The following is a 16892-nucleotide window of genomic DNA, read 5'->3' as shown; positions in this document are numbered from 1 at the left end:
TGTACTGTTTGGTAGTTCAACCTATGCAAAGTAAATGGAAAGTGGGGCTGTTAGGTGGTGGTCGAAAGACTGACTGGAAGATATCAAAACAGTTGTTAAGTGCCAGTTGTTTAGTTGTCAGTTAGTGTTAAACAGCTTTTTCAATTATTTTACTTAAAAACAGAAGGTTTGATATAAGCATTTAATTGCTCATTAGTAACGTGTCTAGATTGTTGTTTTTTAAGAGTGGCTTAATGACTAATTAAAGTTTTCAGGCCTGTAGGAAGAAACCTGAGAGTCATGTTGCCAATTTGTATCACTGAGGCCATGCAATTGAAAACATTTCTGAAAAAGCCTGTTGGCAGAATATTGAGGCAGCCCTCCAAGCTTTTATGGTTGACAGTATCAAATTGTGTCATGCTATTTGAATTGGTTTTAAGTGGACACAGGAACAACACATACCTTGTACTTGATAGGGAGGCATGAAATACCTGTCAGTGAAGAAGGAGGCAAATTTATTGTAGGTCCTGGTAGATAGAAGTTCATACGTACAGTAGCAGACAGGGCACGTGCATTATTAGTGTTTTTGGTGATGCTGTCAGAGAAGAAGGACCGTCTTGCATTTCTCAGTTCTAAATAATAAATGCAAAGTCTCTCTTTATAGATTTCATAATGACCATGGAGATTTGTTTTTCACCACTTGCATTCACCTGCACACCTATTTTTTCTATTCTTACCAGCACGGAATTTCTCCATGGAGATCTTTTCTTACTAGAGACCGTCTTTACCTTAATGGGTGCAATGGCATCAATAACATTTCTAATTTTAGAATTTAAATGATCTACAAGCTCATTGACCGAGGCACAACACACTTTGTTGGACCCTTTGTCCTACGTTTGTCAACACTGATGTTAAAATCACCAGAAATAACTGCACAGTCAAACTGAAGAGCCACATATTCAAAAGACGCATCATTTCCATAAGACATCTTCTTGCATTGGAGGGAATCATTAAACAAAATGGCAGTTTCTCCTCCTTTCTAATGCACTGTAGCTTCGCTCATAAAGCTGAAGTTGGGAGGGGTAGACTTGATAACAACAACTGCACTGTTATCTTGGTGTAACCAAGTTTCAGTTGTAAACATGAAATTAAGATTGTGCTTGATGATTAAAAAGTCACAGGTATCGTTTTTTAAATGGCTTTTCAATTAAGCAGGAAGTGAAATGCCTTTAAATTGTAAAATGAGGGATAAGAAATGTTTTGAGACTTGTTGTTGTTTAAGTCCCATTAACAGGCCTTATTTTCCCCCAAATTGTTTTCCTCATGAATGTCCCCCTGTTTATAGCCTCACAACTTCACCTTGTGGAAACGTAGAGTAATTACATGAAACTGGAAGTCAAAATTCTAACCCGACTTGTTCTCTAATAATATTGTTTTTGTAACAGATATTATGGATACAGCCCTGCGATGGACTGGCGACCTGTCCAGGGTGTACCCCGCCTTTTGCCCAATATAAGCTGGGACTGACTCCAGCCCCCTGCGACCCTGTACGCAGGATAAGCAGTTGACGATGGATGGATGGATATTATGGCTACAAATGGTATGTTTTTATCATGTAAAAGCAGGTTACATTTACATTCACAATTGTAACAAGGTCTTTATAGCTACGAAACCTTCCCCATTACACTTAATACAGAACATTTTAAAGGCCCTGCACACATAAACCAACAGGTGTTTTTCATGGAACTATGGTATATTAAAAAGAATAATAAAGGTGTAATCTAACCTGACATATGCAATAATGCTAACAGGGGACAGATGTCAGTCAAAGGCAGTCTGTACAGGCTGAGAAGAAATCTAAGTAACTGAAATCATTAGACACACATGTGTGGGTTTACCATGGGTGTGTTTGTTAACAATTTGAAATTTACTGTATTATGTCAAGCTAATGTGCTGCTTTAAGTTATAGTTAAAAAAATCTAAATATCTGCTGTTTCAAACGGTTAGGGTTAGGTCTCTGACCTATCTGACCCAAGTACCATCCATATCTGCATCTGTACTTACTCACTACTTCATAAAAATGTCCATGTGTTGCAGGGAAAAACAGACCAAACCTAGCAGACCTCCCTTTCACTTAAATACAGCGTGATCAGTGTTTATCTTCATAGTTTAAAATGAATGAGACAATAAGCAAGTTGTGGGATGAAGTCAAGGACTACAGTATCTTGATTACCACACTGCTGGAATAATTGTTATTTTGTCACATAGCAGTGTTGAATGTGCCCACAAGAACCGGCAAACACATGTTTCTGTCTCTAGATGGAGCTCCTGTATTATGCAAACACTTTTGAACATGCCTGTAGTGCAACTGCCAAAACTTAAATAATGTTGCCAATGAAAGTGCTTAATGTTTTAAGTATAAATACAAATGAATCATTTTAAAGACTGCAATGTCATAGCAGCACACATACACATGTATATATCATAACATGCAGCATGAGCTGAATGTAGAAAAACAGAACTATACTTTCTCACACTAGCACCTTTAAAACTTGGCATTAGATGTTTTATTATTTCACTGTTTACTGTAACCCATGTGCATGTAACTGAAAGTGACAGATACTAAAGAAGTACTCAATAGCCTACTGTTGAATAACAGACTTAAGGAAAAGCCTGCTCATAGGGCAACATTTTAAAGACTTTACATAAAAAACCATATGTTCGCAGCATTTACAACATATACAGTACATTTTCCTTTTGCACTTATTTCATCCCTGCAGTACACAAAGATGACTTTAATAATAGAAATGCTTTTTATAGACTCAGTTACATAATAAAGTATTTACCAATGGAAAGTATGTCTAATAATAGAAAGGCTTTATATAGACAGAGTGAGAAAAACCTGGATTAGTAAAAGTGGGGCAGTGATAGGGAAGTGTATATTCAGTAATCCTATCTATGCCATGGCAACTAAATTGAAATTACTTTTCACTGTTAAAGAATGTTTTTCATTTGTCACTTTTTCATGACAATATTTTATTATTACTTCCGTTTTCATTCCGTCATTTAACTTCCATCCAGGACTTCATGTTTTCAGTCCTGCCTGTCTGTTTGTTATTTAAAACTACTTTAAAGTTATTGGAAAAAGTCAGGAAGGTGGATATCCACCAACTGGCCATTCATAAAACAACTTGTGTTTTGCTAATATCGCCAAAATTCAGAGGCATGGAAGGAAATATTATCGGTATTTAGACTTTTTTTTTTTACCTTTAATCCAATCTTCATTAAATTTGTTATATAAAACACATGCATTTATTTTTGGAATTACATACAGGTTTTCTACAACTGGGGCATGGCCTATTGGCACAAACTGACATAATCAATTAAACACATTGTGCCATTGCAAAAATAAAACAAACAAATCTTTGAAGACACCTGAACATTTCAACGAAGAATGATCCAGCATAATGGAATTTCAACAATATGTAGTGTCATAGCAACATCTACATTTTGAATGACCAAGACTCAGTGTTCACGTGTCTGTAAGATCACTGTGTGCTTTCTGTTTATTTGATCTATATCATTTACAGCACTTGCACTGTACCTGATCTGACTGGACTATTTGCTACAAATGCCACTTCTTAAACAAGCTCATTGCTGGTTTGGAAAATTCAGAGTTACACACGGTAACTTGAAAAGCCCAGCGAGACTTGTGATACAGCTTCACCAGTGTTTGTGTGAAGTAAGCTATCTCAAAGACAGCCCGGCTATGATTAACATGCTTTGTGACAAAGGGTGAATTGTGGTCATGTGTGTACACTGTACACATGAAGACCGCTGTGTAACAGTACACTGGTGTTTCTAATTAGCCACAATCGAGTTGGACGAGGGGGCGAAGGAAACAATGGGTTTATTGTTACCTCTCCCAAGGGGGTTATTTTCCCCCTGTTGTCTGTCTGTTTGTCGATTACTTAAAGAGATGTCTCAATAACTACTAAACAGATTTCAATGATATTTGGTGGAAAGACAGACTTTTGTTCAAGGAAGAACTGGAAGGAAGAGCTTTTCACACTATGACGTGTTCTTCATTTGTGTTGTTTTTTGTCTAGAACACTTACCTACTGGTTGCTAAATTCTTGTACATGCTGCCTGCTTGACATAACTTATTTGATAATTAATAATCTTCAATGCATTCATATGAAATTTGCACTTAAAAAACTTATATTATTCCAAGGTTGCAGACGAAGATGAAAAAACTTCTAAACTTTCTTAAATAACAATTTGGAGGATTGTGGAGCATTTGCAGAGGTTTTCTCTCTGGGTGGTTTTGAATTCCTTACTCATGGCCCAAGTTTGCAGTATACATTCATTGAGAAATTCATTATGACTAAGGTGCCACCCATGGTTTTCAATCATGCCACAGAGGACAAAACAAAGGAAAGAAGCAACTTGTTGTACTGATTAGGACAACTTCAGCCAGAAGGGAAAACCAGCTAAATCCTGACAGTAAGGTAGGGTAACCTACATCGCGCAGGACAGCAAGGTGCTTTCCTGTACATATGCCCTTGTCCTCCTGAAGTTTCCCAGGAGATAGCTTTGTTAATAGCTGTAACTCTGCCAGTGGCAATTATGCTAGATGGTGATTACCGATGAGAATAAAGCCCCCATCTCAAAAATAGGTAATGGTAAAGATGATCTTAAGAGTCATCCTGTATCCCATTTTTCCCTACACCTTTTTCTTCTCAATGAATGGGAGGAAATGTGCTGTGACCTGTGACATGAGAGCAAGAGTGTTTTTAGGATGATGCATTGCGATAAAAAAAACTGGTAATACAGGCAAGTCTGGCAGCACTTCTTTTTCAAGGAAAATGGCTACCGTGTACAGTATAAGAATAAGGTACGTACACAAGCACACTCACTGTCAACACTTACTTGGCCATGCTGAAATCCACAAACAGGATCCTGGCATAGGTTCCTGGGGAGTCCAGGTACTGGAAGGATGTAGTGAAGTGGCAAGTTTACTGCATCATCTACAGACCTGATGGCGCTATAGGCGAACTGCAGGGGTTCCAGCAGAGGTTTGTGATGGATTTAAGGTGGGACAACACAAGGCGCTCAAAGGACTTCATTACCACAGAGGTCAGGGCGACGGGTCTGAATTTGTTTAGTCCTGTGGTCCTTGGTTTTTTGGGGACAGGGATGATGGTGGATGCTTTGCAGCAGGCTGGCACATGGCATGTCTCCAGTGACGAGTTAAAAATGTCTGTGAACACTGTGCTTCAGGGTGGATGGGAAGCAAATACCCCAACATTTAGATGCACAATTTAAATAATTAAGAACAATCCAAAACAATAAAAATGAAAGCTATTTAAAAACTAAGCTTAAGGGTATTCCAGGTCTGTGTTGCATGATAACAGAATGCTGCCTGATCGTGTTTTGTTCGGACTCTTGGGACAGCCAGTAGTCCCAGATGTCCTAAGGGTGGTAGGAGGTTCACATGACTCAAGAATATCAGAAATATTTCTGTCCCAGAGCGATTTGTAGAGGAGCAGCAAGATTTTAAGGTCAGTTCTCTGAGTAGCAACTGAACATTTTCACAGTGTTGGCAGTACTATAATAGCTGAGCATTTTGTATTTATTCATTTATTAGTTAAATACCAGTACTTTTTTGATTACTGTGCTGAACTGTGGACATTGTTAAATACAAACATGTACAACTGGATGTTAAACCCAAACAACTGATTGAACTGATGTTTGACATAAGAGAATAAAAACAGACACCCCTTCTTCTTTAACTTTCTCGTTATATCTACAGACTGTATGTATAATTTGTGTATTATTGTATTATTGATGTAATTATAATTTCTTTATTTTGGAATGGGAATAAATTCATGGAATTTCTAGGTAAACTGACATATTTTCAATAAACATGAGACATAAAATAATAAATATGTGATTGTCACAGTAGTCTATGTAATAATGTAAAGGTTTCTGTGATGGCCTATCATACAGATCTTCTTTAAACAAAGCGTTTTTTGGGGGGGTTTGTTTGCTACTGTCCTATATATATCCAACATTGTGTTCAAATTCAGATTTGAGTAAAAGTGCAGATGAAGTTTTAATTGATTACTTTTTTGATGTGTTTGCGTTTTAGAATATATTTCTCAATAAAGAATAAAACAACAATGAACAATGTATAGACATTATGTTATTCATTTACTAACTGAGTGAGTTTTATAACTCTTAACCAAGATGAATTAGTGCATATATTCTTGCTTTATACAACTTTTGCAGTTATACCTACTTGTTTAGCCTATATGTGTTTGTATTTTTGTGAGCCTGTGTTTATTTATTTATTTACATCTTATTGTTGGAAATCTTCTGGAATATTATACTTTATATAGGCTATTTCTACGTAATGTAAGGCCAATACTTTGCTGTAAAATGCCGGAGGTTTTGGTTTGTTGTTGACTGGGGGGATGACCAGATACAAATGAAATCATTCATTCTTTCAATAAATCTTATGACAAAATAAACACTGGATAGATTGATACCTTATCATTATTAACCTCATTTTCAATATTCTTTTCCTGCCTTATCCCTACTTAACAGGCTAAATGTAGTGAATAAACGAGTCTTATATATTAGCCTAGACTCTATAATGTATTAGCCTAACCTTAGACAAGCAGCACCACATGGCACCACTGTAACAGGTGAGGAACGTGTGCTTGATAAACGCATTTGAAGTCACCGTGATCGATCAAACTTTAGGCCTACACAGAAAATAAGGGAGAAGTGCACAGCGATACCTCGGACACATCAAGAGTGAATTAATTCACGCTTCCAGCTCAAACTGTGGCCTATTATGTCTTAGCGCGCCCTGCTGTTGGTCAACAATTACGCAACAGAGGCGCGCAGTGTTCCCTGGGAAATGTAGTTTTCCATGAAATGGAAATTTACAAGATATGAGTCTAGAGGAGTGAGTGGAGTGGAGTGGAAATTTACTCTGCCCCCCCCCCCCAGTGATATGTAGGCTAGAGCTGTGTCTTGCAGGATGTTTCGTTGGAAGTCAAGCGGTGAGCGATTTGCTTATCTGACTTCTGAGGCTGCCCATAGGATCTGACGACGACTGAAACAATTAAGCTGTGTCATGCATGCTGTGTCGGTTGTAGTTATAGTATATTTACAATTACAAGGTTGGCAAATACTTTATGCAGCCTATCTGACACACCCACCACACACACACACACGCGCACGCACGCACGCACACACACGCACGCACGCACGCACACACACACACGCACACACACACCTCACGTGCATATTCAGTTTATCCAAATGACTAACCTTATGACAACTGGAGGTTTGCATTTCCTTCAATAACCCATTTCATATAATAAGACCATTATTTTCTTAATAGAGTGAACCTAATATGGCTTAATCGAACTTAAATAATGATGGCACAATAGATTCTGTATATCAGGTGGTGGTCGTGATGGTGGCAGACTGCGAATGGTGACTTTCCTCCTATTGCTCTAATTTACCACCACTTCCTCATGACCACTAGCCTGATGCTTCAATGAATAACCTCATCTATGCCAGATCACCACTAAAACATGTACGCTTGCAAAAGAATGCACTTTCTATCTTTTATGGGCATTACTTCTGGCATACAGGAATAAAATTCACTTTTTAGGAAGGCTTCAGAAAAATTTTAAAACTGAAAAAAAAATATCAGTCAAGTCAATATGTATTCTTTTTAACTGTTATTCAAAGAGGCAGCAGTTGGCAGTTTTCTAGATTGTTCCAGATTACTGGCCCCCTATAATCTGATTAAAAGTTCTTTTGTAATTAGTCAGCATATGGGTTTCTAGAAGTTTCTATTTACAACAGCTTAGTGACTTTATAACTTTGGGTTAATTAGCCACCTTGGTAGAACCATCCAAATGTAATCGTCAGATAATGTTTTAGAAGAGCTGTCCTTGTTTAATTCCCATGACTTTGATAGACATTAAGTTAAATTTTAAAAGACCACAAAACAGAGAGGAAACTTTTCTTTTGCAGTCAAAACAAGCGGTGGTAGGTGGGTGTGTTTAGTCGCCACTGGCTTCCCGTTTTGAATGGCAGTTAAAGTACACGTGTCCTTTGTGTTTATGTTAACATGCAGGCAGTGGTGGACGAATTAGTCTGTTCAAATCATTGACTTAAGTACGTTACGCAAGTTAAAGTAAGTATTATAAGCTAAATGTAACTTGCGGAATGTATCATTCTGGAGTAAAATTGTCCCTGTTTTAAGATTTTGATGTTTTTTGATTAGTAGACTATTGCTGCATTAATGTGTTGATGTTTGATGGCTGTAGCTGTGTATGGTTGAGCTCATTTTAACTACTTCAATGCATCATATTTAATAAGATCATCGCGTTTGTTGCGTCGCTGTCCTGTGAGAACCACTTAAGTCAACTTTTCATGAGCTCAGACAAACAGTCCTGTTTTCAGCTTTGTGGCGATAAAATTTTCAGCTAATCCAAAGGGGGTTTAAATACTCTATTTAGCTTAAGGAGTAGGATAATTTTCTCAACCCATAAAAGGAACACACAATCCTTCCGTTTATCACAAACATCCACATTTATAAGCACAATGGTTTTCACTGTACAGGAAGAGTAGGCTATAAGTAGCCTAATCTGAAAAGTAACTGAAGCTGTCAAATAACTCGAGTAAAAACCTATAAGTATTTGTCTCTGAGATGTATTGGGGTAGAAGCAGGCTATAGGCTAAAATTGCTTAAATAGAAATGAATAAAGCACAAATACCTCAAACTTATAACTAAGTACAGTGCGTGGGTAAATGCGCTGTAAAATTCCACCACTGCCTGCAGGTCAACACCGTCAACACAAGAATCAGAATCCGTGAAAAGTAACTGAAGAAATTTCCAGCAGGGACCTAAACGCGTCACGGGCGTGTCGAGGGGGGCGTGAGCGCCTTATAATGAGGGGGAGAGGTGGTATTGTCTGACGGGCATCTGAGCTCCGGGGAAACGTAAAGCACGGAGAAGACAACGGGCTACTAACTTCAAATGAACAAAGTGTCAAGGTCTTGGGGTCGTACGCGTGGAGGGAGTCACTTCTTCTTCGTGCAGATCTGTCTTCTGCGGCGTAAGTTATAGTGTTGTTTTAGCATCCAGCTGCTAACACCAGCTAACAACGTACATCTTTAGTGTGCATCTGCGTTTTAACACTGGAGCCGGCGAGTCAATGTGATACGACCACACCGGGGTTTCAATCTCTTAAAAATGTGTGGCCGTGACTCACGTCAGTGTTAAGCATGTGAAGCTGTGTTTTAGGTAATGCTAGGTGATGTATTGTTGAATATCTGTGTCAAATGTCACTGTGACCGCTGAGACACCAGGTCGATTTTTATAAAAAACAGAAATGCTTCAGATGTCCAAGTAACATTATGTCAGACTTGCCTGTAGTGTTAAATATCCAAATTTGAATCCTGCAGTCCACCTGAGATAAATAATGAGGAATTCTAGCTCCTTGAAGATACGCAGTTCATGCCGTCGGATGAATGAATGAGTGTTCTAGAAAGTACCTTGTGTGCGCTGCGTGCCTGGACGCCTCTAACGTTTTCCCCAACCTTTTTTAGTTTATGTGAATACTTCAAACCTCCCAGCCAGTATATATATATTAAAAGAAAATACTTTGACAGCGCTGGAAAGCGTGTACTCCATGAGTGGTAAGATTGACAAGCATCCTGAAATACCTCCCTTCAGCTGCTGCGTGTCATGCCACTGAGTGAACAATACTGAAGGTCTGTGAATTGACTGCATTCATGTAGGCTAAGGAAGGAGGAAACTTCCTGTCACTGCAACAGACCTGCGCAGTTTCCATGGGAATGCATGGACGTGGTTTAATTTAAAGTAGGTTGGAAAACGGAGATGCTGCCTGGACCGGTGTCTCGTTTGTATTCACAAAGGCGGCCTGTCAGGCACATCTGGCCATTAATTAAAGCAGCATTGTTCTGGGCACTAACCATCCATTATGCCCATGGGGCAACCTCCGGCCTGAAAATGAAGTCCGCCCGAAGTGCCAAAAGCTGCAGTTCCTCGAATGGCCACTGGAGGCTGACTCCAAGTCAATCAACAACATGTTAAAATGCCCACATTTTACAGCAGAAATAAACATGTTTATAGCCTGAAAACTATGGGGGGGAGGGGGCTTTGAGTTATAGGTGGGTTGCCTCAGCAACCATTTGGCCTGCAGCAGCTCCACCAACTCTCCACCTCCTTCTCCCAATTTTGTATTGGCCGAGTGGCCACCCACAATCGCTCATTAGAAATCTGTGTGATGTCACGGAGACTTCATTTATTATTTATACAATTTATGATTATGCCACTGTTCAATCATGGCATCGGCTGGCCTAATCTCCAGGCCAGTTCAGCCTGGATTTTGATATTATATTAATTGCTGTGATTGAAAGCAAACGTGATACATTCAGTGTCTCCCTTTTTAGCTGCGTTGACCGGCTACCACTCATCTGATACAAAGTTAATGTCTTGGGCAGTTGATATTTAGTTGTATGGACTGTTTTACTTCTCCTGGCTTCATGCATGTCAGGGTTGGTTTACCTTGATATATCTGGCACAGACTCTTCATTAAACTTTCTCATGACAGCGTTGCAGTTTCATCAGCAATGGCAGGTCTAAATTGGTGGCCGTGACTGAGTCAATAATCCATTGCAGAAAGGCAAGGAATAGAATACCCTTCTTTATGTTTAACCCAATTACATGAATCACCTTGGGCTAAAGTAAGTGTCTCTGACACTTGCAGCACCAACACTTATTTATTTATTTTTTTGGCGGTGGCCTAAGTGAGGGCTCTATAAGTAGGCCCTGGCACACTGGGATGTTAGTGATTATGGTTGAATCCCACATTATATAACTTTAAAATTATATTAATCTACTGACTGACTGCTGTATTTCAGAGCCACAGTCTCTTGGACAGTTTATGGTGAACACATGGAGTATAGCCCTTGATTATGAGATGGTAAAATGAAAACAAAGACTTATTTTATTGAGAAGAATGGTTAAGCATAAAGCCTGGTTGTTAAAATGCATGTATATATTTTTATTTTTATTTATTTTTTTGTGTGGGTGGGTGGGTGGGTGGGTGGGGGTAATATGGACGTTAAACAGCTCACACATCACCTGACACTTCATTTTGAACAATCTCACTGTTAAGTGTCTGAATTTGTATTTTTTAGCATATGTGTGTATATAGCATTCAGCTAACTGTAAGTTGGTGGTTTCACTGCGAGTTAGTGTGTGTGTGTGTGCATGGATTTTGGTATATTACAATTTATTAAAAATAAGACATTTTGTGTGATTAGTTATTGTCCTGGTGCGTCCCTCTACTCTTTATTCATGACCTAAACCATGGACTGGAATGGCACAATTTTGTTAGAGGTGCCAGCAAAGAATGGCTGTCTTTACATTTTCCAAATATGCTTAGGACCACCCACATGGAGGTTTCGTTTGTTATCTTAAAGAATTGCAAGACTTCGAAGATGACAAAAGTCAGGCCACATATTAGGTAATGTAGGAACTGCAGAGCCTTTGGCTATGTGTTTTTGTGCCTTCTTGATTTCTTACATAATGTTGTTAAGCTTATTATTTTAAAAGTTTTTGCAGTGGCATGGCTTGAGTTCCATGTGTTTTAGAAAGATTAAGGAGGAAAGTCATACGTGGGCTAAACCCAAGGACTGGTGCTGGAAAAATACTGCAGTTGCAAAACGAATTAATTCCTATTAATCCTTATGTAGTCTTTAGAGTGCTATGCCATATTTTCTTTCACTAGTAGTTTAGATCATTTTATGTTTGTGATATGATCATTTTAACTCTTGTAATTATTCAAACTGAAAGCATTTCTGTCTTGCTAACAGAGAGACTGTTAAACTTTCAAGCATTTCTGTTCGGTATTTTTCCTTCTCAAATTAAGGCTCTAATGAGGTGTTTTTCTTTGTCTTTGCTGTCTTGCAGGAATATTAACTCTAGGCTTTTCTAGACCAGAGGCCTACAACATCCTGCTCTAAAACTAGAACGACCTCAGTGCCGGTGGATAATCCCCTCCGAAGCACAGCTAGTGAATTTGATCTGACGGTGGATACTACAGCTTCCATCCAGACAGCAAACCAAAGCAGAGCATTTGCATTGCTCCTTTTAAAAAAAATATAATTGAGTCATAACTTTGACTAGTTGCGTTCCCGTTTTTGCAAGGATTCATATAGCTGTGAGATTTTTAAAAAATCTATAAAAATGCGTCTTGGAATGGAAGCAGCGGACATAGCTGTGGTAGCACTATATTTTGTCCTGGTGCTAGTCATCGGGTTTCTTGCCATGTGGAAAGCCAATCGTGGCACTGTGAGCGGCTACTTCCTGGCCGGAAGATCCATGACGGGGATAGTGATAGGCGCATCACTCTTCGTCAGCAACATTGGCAGTGAACATTTCATAGGCCTGGCTGGGTCAGGAGCAGCAAGTGGCTTTGCTGTTGGAGCTTGGGAATTTAATGCAATTCTACTTCTGCAGCTGCTTGGCTGGGTGTTTGTCCCTGTGTACATCCACTCGGGAGTCTACACAATGCCTGAGTATCTTTCGAAGCGCTACGGCGGCAGCAGGCTAAAGATTTATTTTGCTTCCTTGTCTGTGTTACTGTATATTTTTACCAAGCTGTCTGTGGACTTGTATGCTGGAGCTCTCTTTATTCAGGAGTCCCTGGGATGGAACATTTATCTGTCTATTGGCCTGCTCATTGGCATGACTGCACTGCTCACGGTCACTGGTGGATTGGTGGCAGTAATGTACACAGATGCACTTCAGGCAGTACTGATGATTGGCGGAGCCCTAACCTTAACCATTATCAGCCTACTCAAGGTTGGCGGGCTAGAGGGAGTCAGAACTAAGTACATGCAGGCAGTTCCCAATATTTCTGCTATAATGGCCAGTGGAAACTTCACCTATTCTCCTTCCTGCCGCATAGAGCCTAAACCAGACTCTCTACGCATCCTTCGAGGTCCCCTGGATGAAGACATCCCATGGCCAGGCTTCATTCTTGGCCAGACCCCGGCATCTATTTGGTATTGGTGTGCAGACCAGGTCATTGTTCAGAGAGTAATAGCGGCAAAGAACATTGCTCACGCTAAGTGTGCTACACTCATGGCTGGATTCCTCAAGGTCCTGCCCATGTTTTTAATAGTCATTCCAGGAATGATCTCCCGCATCCTGTTTGTGGACGAGATCGCATGCATTGGGCCAGAGCACTGCATGGCTGTGTGTGGCTCTCAAGCCGGCTGCTCAAACATTGCCTACCCACGCCTGGTCATGGCGGTGATGCCTGTGGGACTCAGGGGTCTGATGATGGCAGTCATGATCGCTGCCCTGATGAGTGATCTAGACTCTATCTTCAACAGTGCAAGCACCATCTTCACACTGGACATCTACCAAACATTTCGAGGGAAGCCATCTCAGCGGGAGCTGCTTACCGTGGGCCGCATCTTTATTGTGCTCATGGTGGCAATCAGCATTGCCTGGGTCCCTGTTATTATTGAAATGCAAGGTGGACAGACCTACCTCTACATCCAGGAAGTAGCAGGCTACCTCACACCCCCAATTGCCGCCCTCTTCCTGCTTGGAGTGTTCTGGAAACGGTGTAATGAGAGAGGTGCCTTTTGGGGCGGCATGACAGGTTTCACACTTGGTACCGTACGACTGATACTAGCTTTTATTTACCGCCAGCCTCGCTGCGACCAGCCAGATGACAGGCCTGCCTTCATCATTCATGTTCACTACATGTATTTTGCTGCTGGGCTGTTCTGGATTTCAGGATTGGTGGCGGTGGTGGTCAGCCTCTGCACCTCTCCACCAGATGAGGAGCAGGTTCGCACCACTACAGTCTGGGGGCTCCGCTACATTGAAAAGTTTCCCACGAAAGACCAAGCGGAAATGTACAGACTGACCGAGAAGAGCCTTAGTAATGGTGATGGAGGCCTTCATAAAGAAATGCCCCCGGATGTCAGAAAGGAGAGGTGTTTGGATGGGGCGGATGTCAAACTTCTGGTCCCATCCACTGACCATGACCCAGCAACCCCTAGTACAGAAACATCCCCTGCCACCACCCCTGCAGAACAAACTGGTAATGAAAGAATGGAGATGATCAGAGCAGAAGAAGGCTGCCATAGTAATGGGGAGACTAGCAGGTGTATGCGTTTACTGGAATGGTTTTGTGGATACAAGGAGGGAGGACAGAGTGGTGAGCAAAAAATAGTGCAGGATAATGCAAGAGTCCTTGCAGAGATGCTGTATGAGCCACCCAGAGTTAAACTCCTCCTCAATGTGGGACTGTTTTTCGTCTGCTCTGTGGGCATCTTCTTGTTTGTTTATTTCTCACTGTAGTTGAACCCTGCACTGAACTAATAAGAACTGCTGCAGGGGGCTTTTATTGAGGTGAAAGTTGTGTGGGAGGGGCTGTTACAACTAAACAGTTGAATCTCCAGAGATTTGAGAAGCTCTGTAATATTTACAGTTGTCCTTTAGCTCTCTTAATAGGGATCTAAGCTTATTCTAATCATTTTTTTTTAAATGATTAATGTTTCTTCAATTTGAGACAAATTGTACTCTTTTATGACTATGAAGCTTACTGTATTTGGCACAGGCGTGTCCATTTTGTACAGCGCTTGTTAATCCTGCACTCAGAATATCTCCTGGGATTTCTAGATTTGTTGTACTATTAAGTGAATTTAATATTTGCCTTTATATATGCACTTGTCTTTTTCTTTATATGGTGAAAAATAACTATTCTGTGATTTAAGCTCTTCCCACTCTTGTTGACAGTAACTGTAGGCTTAGTTGCTGGTGTAGCATACATATGTCTGTAGTAACTCACACTATTTTAGCTTAGAAACCATGAGAGTTTTGTACAAGTTTCTGCCGCTGAACATTATTACTACATTTGTATCATCAGAAATTTAATGTGATTTACAATTATTTTTATTGTGCCTTGGACATGTCAAGGTTATTAGCAAGTTACCATATCAATCTTTATTTTTCTTGAATAGGTGGAAATTATATCCACTTTTTTTTTTTTTTTTGTTTTTCTTTAAGGGAGACCATTATGAAGTTTGAAAGTTAATATTATGTGTTAAAGAAACATTGCTTCTCTGCTGCTGTTGTATCTGACCAATGTTTTTATGGTGATTATCATAATAACCAGTGATACAGCTTACTGGAGGTATTGCATCAAAAATAATTTCCATAAGCTTTACAGTAAATATTTGGTATTTTGAATATGTATGTGCTTTGCAGCACGGGAACTGAGGAGAAGAAGCACAGAAAATTAGAAAATGTTGCCCTTTAAAAAAAAATCACATTAAGCTAAAATACACTAAGGCTGGCTGTTCAATGTGTTGTCACTGTAAGGGACTCTATATATTGCGTTTTCTACTACTGTGTTTAAAAAAAACTTTGTGGTTGTGTTCTGTGTTACATTTCAAAGCTACCATAAAGCTTTTTATGCAATACTATTGTATCATGACAAAAAACTACGAGTACCAATATTCGTGATTCTGTATCAATTTACATTTTATGCATTTTGCAGTGTTGCAAAATGTGTTGAGTCTGTTGCATTATGTAAACATTTTGTACAGTATAATTCAGGGCTCATTTGATCACCCACAACATACCTTTCATCTCTTGTGTATCTACTGTGTGTTATAGGATCTTTTAGTGAACTGCAGTCTGAAATGTCATATCATCATGTTTCAAGTGGATCTGTTATAAACCTCTGAGTGGAATAAAAACAACAAATAAGGAGTTCAGAGTTCAATTTAAAAGCCATTTAATAGTAATCAGTTTTGTCAGAGAATGGTAGTGCAAAGCAGAAATTACATTTTAAACATTTGTTGCAGGATTAGCACATCACTGGATGAGCTTAGTCATGACATTATCAAGAGTAATTCAACAAGGTGCATTATGTTGCTGGCCTTATGTATTTCCACAGTGTAAAGTGTCAAGACATCAACCCCCTCATCCCCAGATTACAAAAAATAAAGAAACCTTTTGTGTTTCGGTCTTTTGGAATTTGAATTTGATGATTTAATTCCAAAGTGTCACAATGTCAGGCAAAATGATGCATAGGGAGGGTTTAAAAGAAATGATTGCTGTATGGGAAAGAGCTTTAAAACCTTTTTCTTCCTGAGAGAATATACATTGTTGTTTTTATGGATTGTATTTTTAGAGACTTAAAATAAAGTTTCTGTGGAGACAAAAAGACAAATGTGTATTCATTCTTTATGGTGTGGCAGGAGAAAATGAGAGGAAGAGTTGGAGGATATACACTACTTCCTTGCCACATGGGTTACCATAATGTTAATTTTGCTCAACATTAACATCCATTAGAAATAGTCATTTTAATGTGTTTTGAATTCCTTGTAATGTCAGGACAACATTTGTTGACTTGTGGGCTAAAGAATATTGCAACACTAGAGACATTCTTTATTGATCATGTGATTATCAGCAGGTTCCAAGTTTTGAGGAAAAAGTCAGCATCTGTTTTAATGAAATAGGAAAATGAGTTTAATTCAGACCAGAGCAGTTGTGGACATGACAATGTATTTCATGTTGTTATGCTGACACTCATTTTATTACTACTCCTGAATAACTGCATTATTAGTCAGTGATATTTTGAAACTCATCCCTGGATCTCATGATTAGGATTTTCTTTCCAAAAGGAATGACGGAGTTCATACTGGGCTTGGTGGTAACAAAATTGCCCTCCCCTTCAGTGTTTCCTATATATTTTGGGGCTTTCTATTATTGTTGACCAGGATTACATAACCACCAACAAGGCTTTTTGATCTGC

General features: G+C 39.4%; 1 protein-coding gene across 1 annotated transcript; it reads left to right on the top strand.

Annotated features, from left to right (window-relative positions):
• The first annotated feature begins 8979 nt into the window (after positions 1-8979).
• slc5a3b (solute carrier family 5 member 3b) lies at positions 8980-16018 on the top strand. The gene is made up of 2 exons (XM_046053080.1): positions 8980-9131; positions 12017-16018. The coding sequence occupies exon 2, from the start codon at positions 12293-12295 to the stop codon at positions 14426-14428; it is 2136 nt and encodes a 711-aa protein (XP_045909036.1). The 5' UTR covers positions 8980-9131; positions 12017-12292; the 3' UTR covers positions 14429-16018.
• The last annotated feature ends 874 nt before the right edge of the window (positions 16019-16892 follow it).

Source organism: Micropterus dolomieu, linkage group LG07 (assembly GCF_021292245.1).
Source record: "Micropterus dolomieu isolate WLL.071019.BEF.003 ecotype Adirondacks linkage group LG07, ASM2129224v1, whole genome shotgun sequence".
Lineage (NCBI taxonomy): Eukaryota > Metazoa > Chordata > Actinopteri > Centrarchiformes > Centrarchidae > Micropterus > Micropterus dolomieu.
Note: the sequence above shows the minus strand (reverse complement) of the source record. Positions and strands in the feature narration are given on the sequence as shown.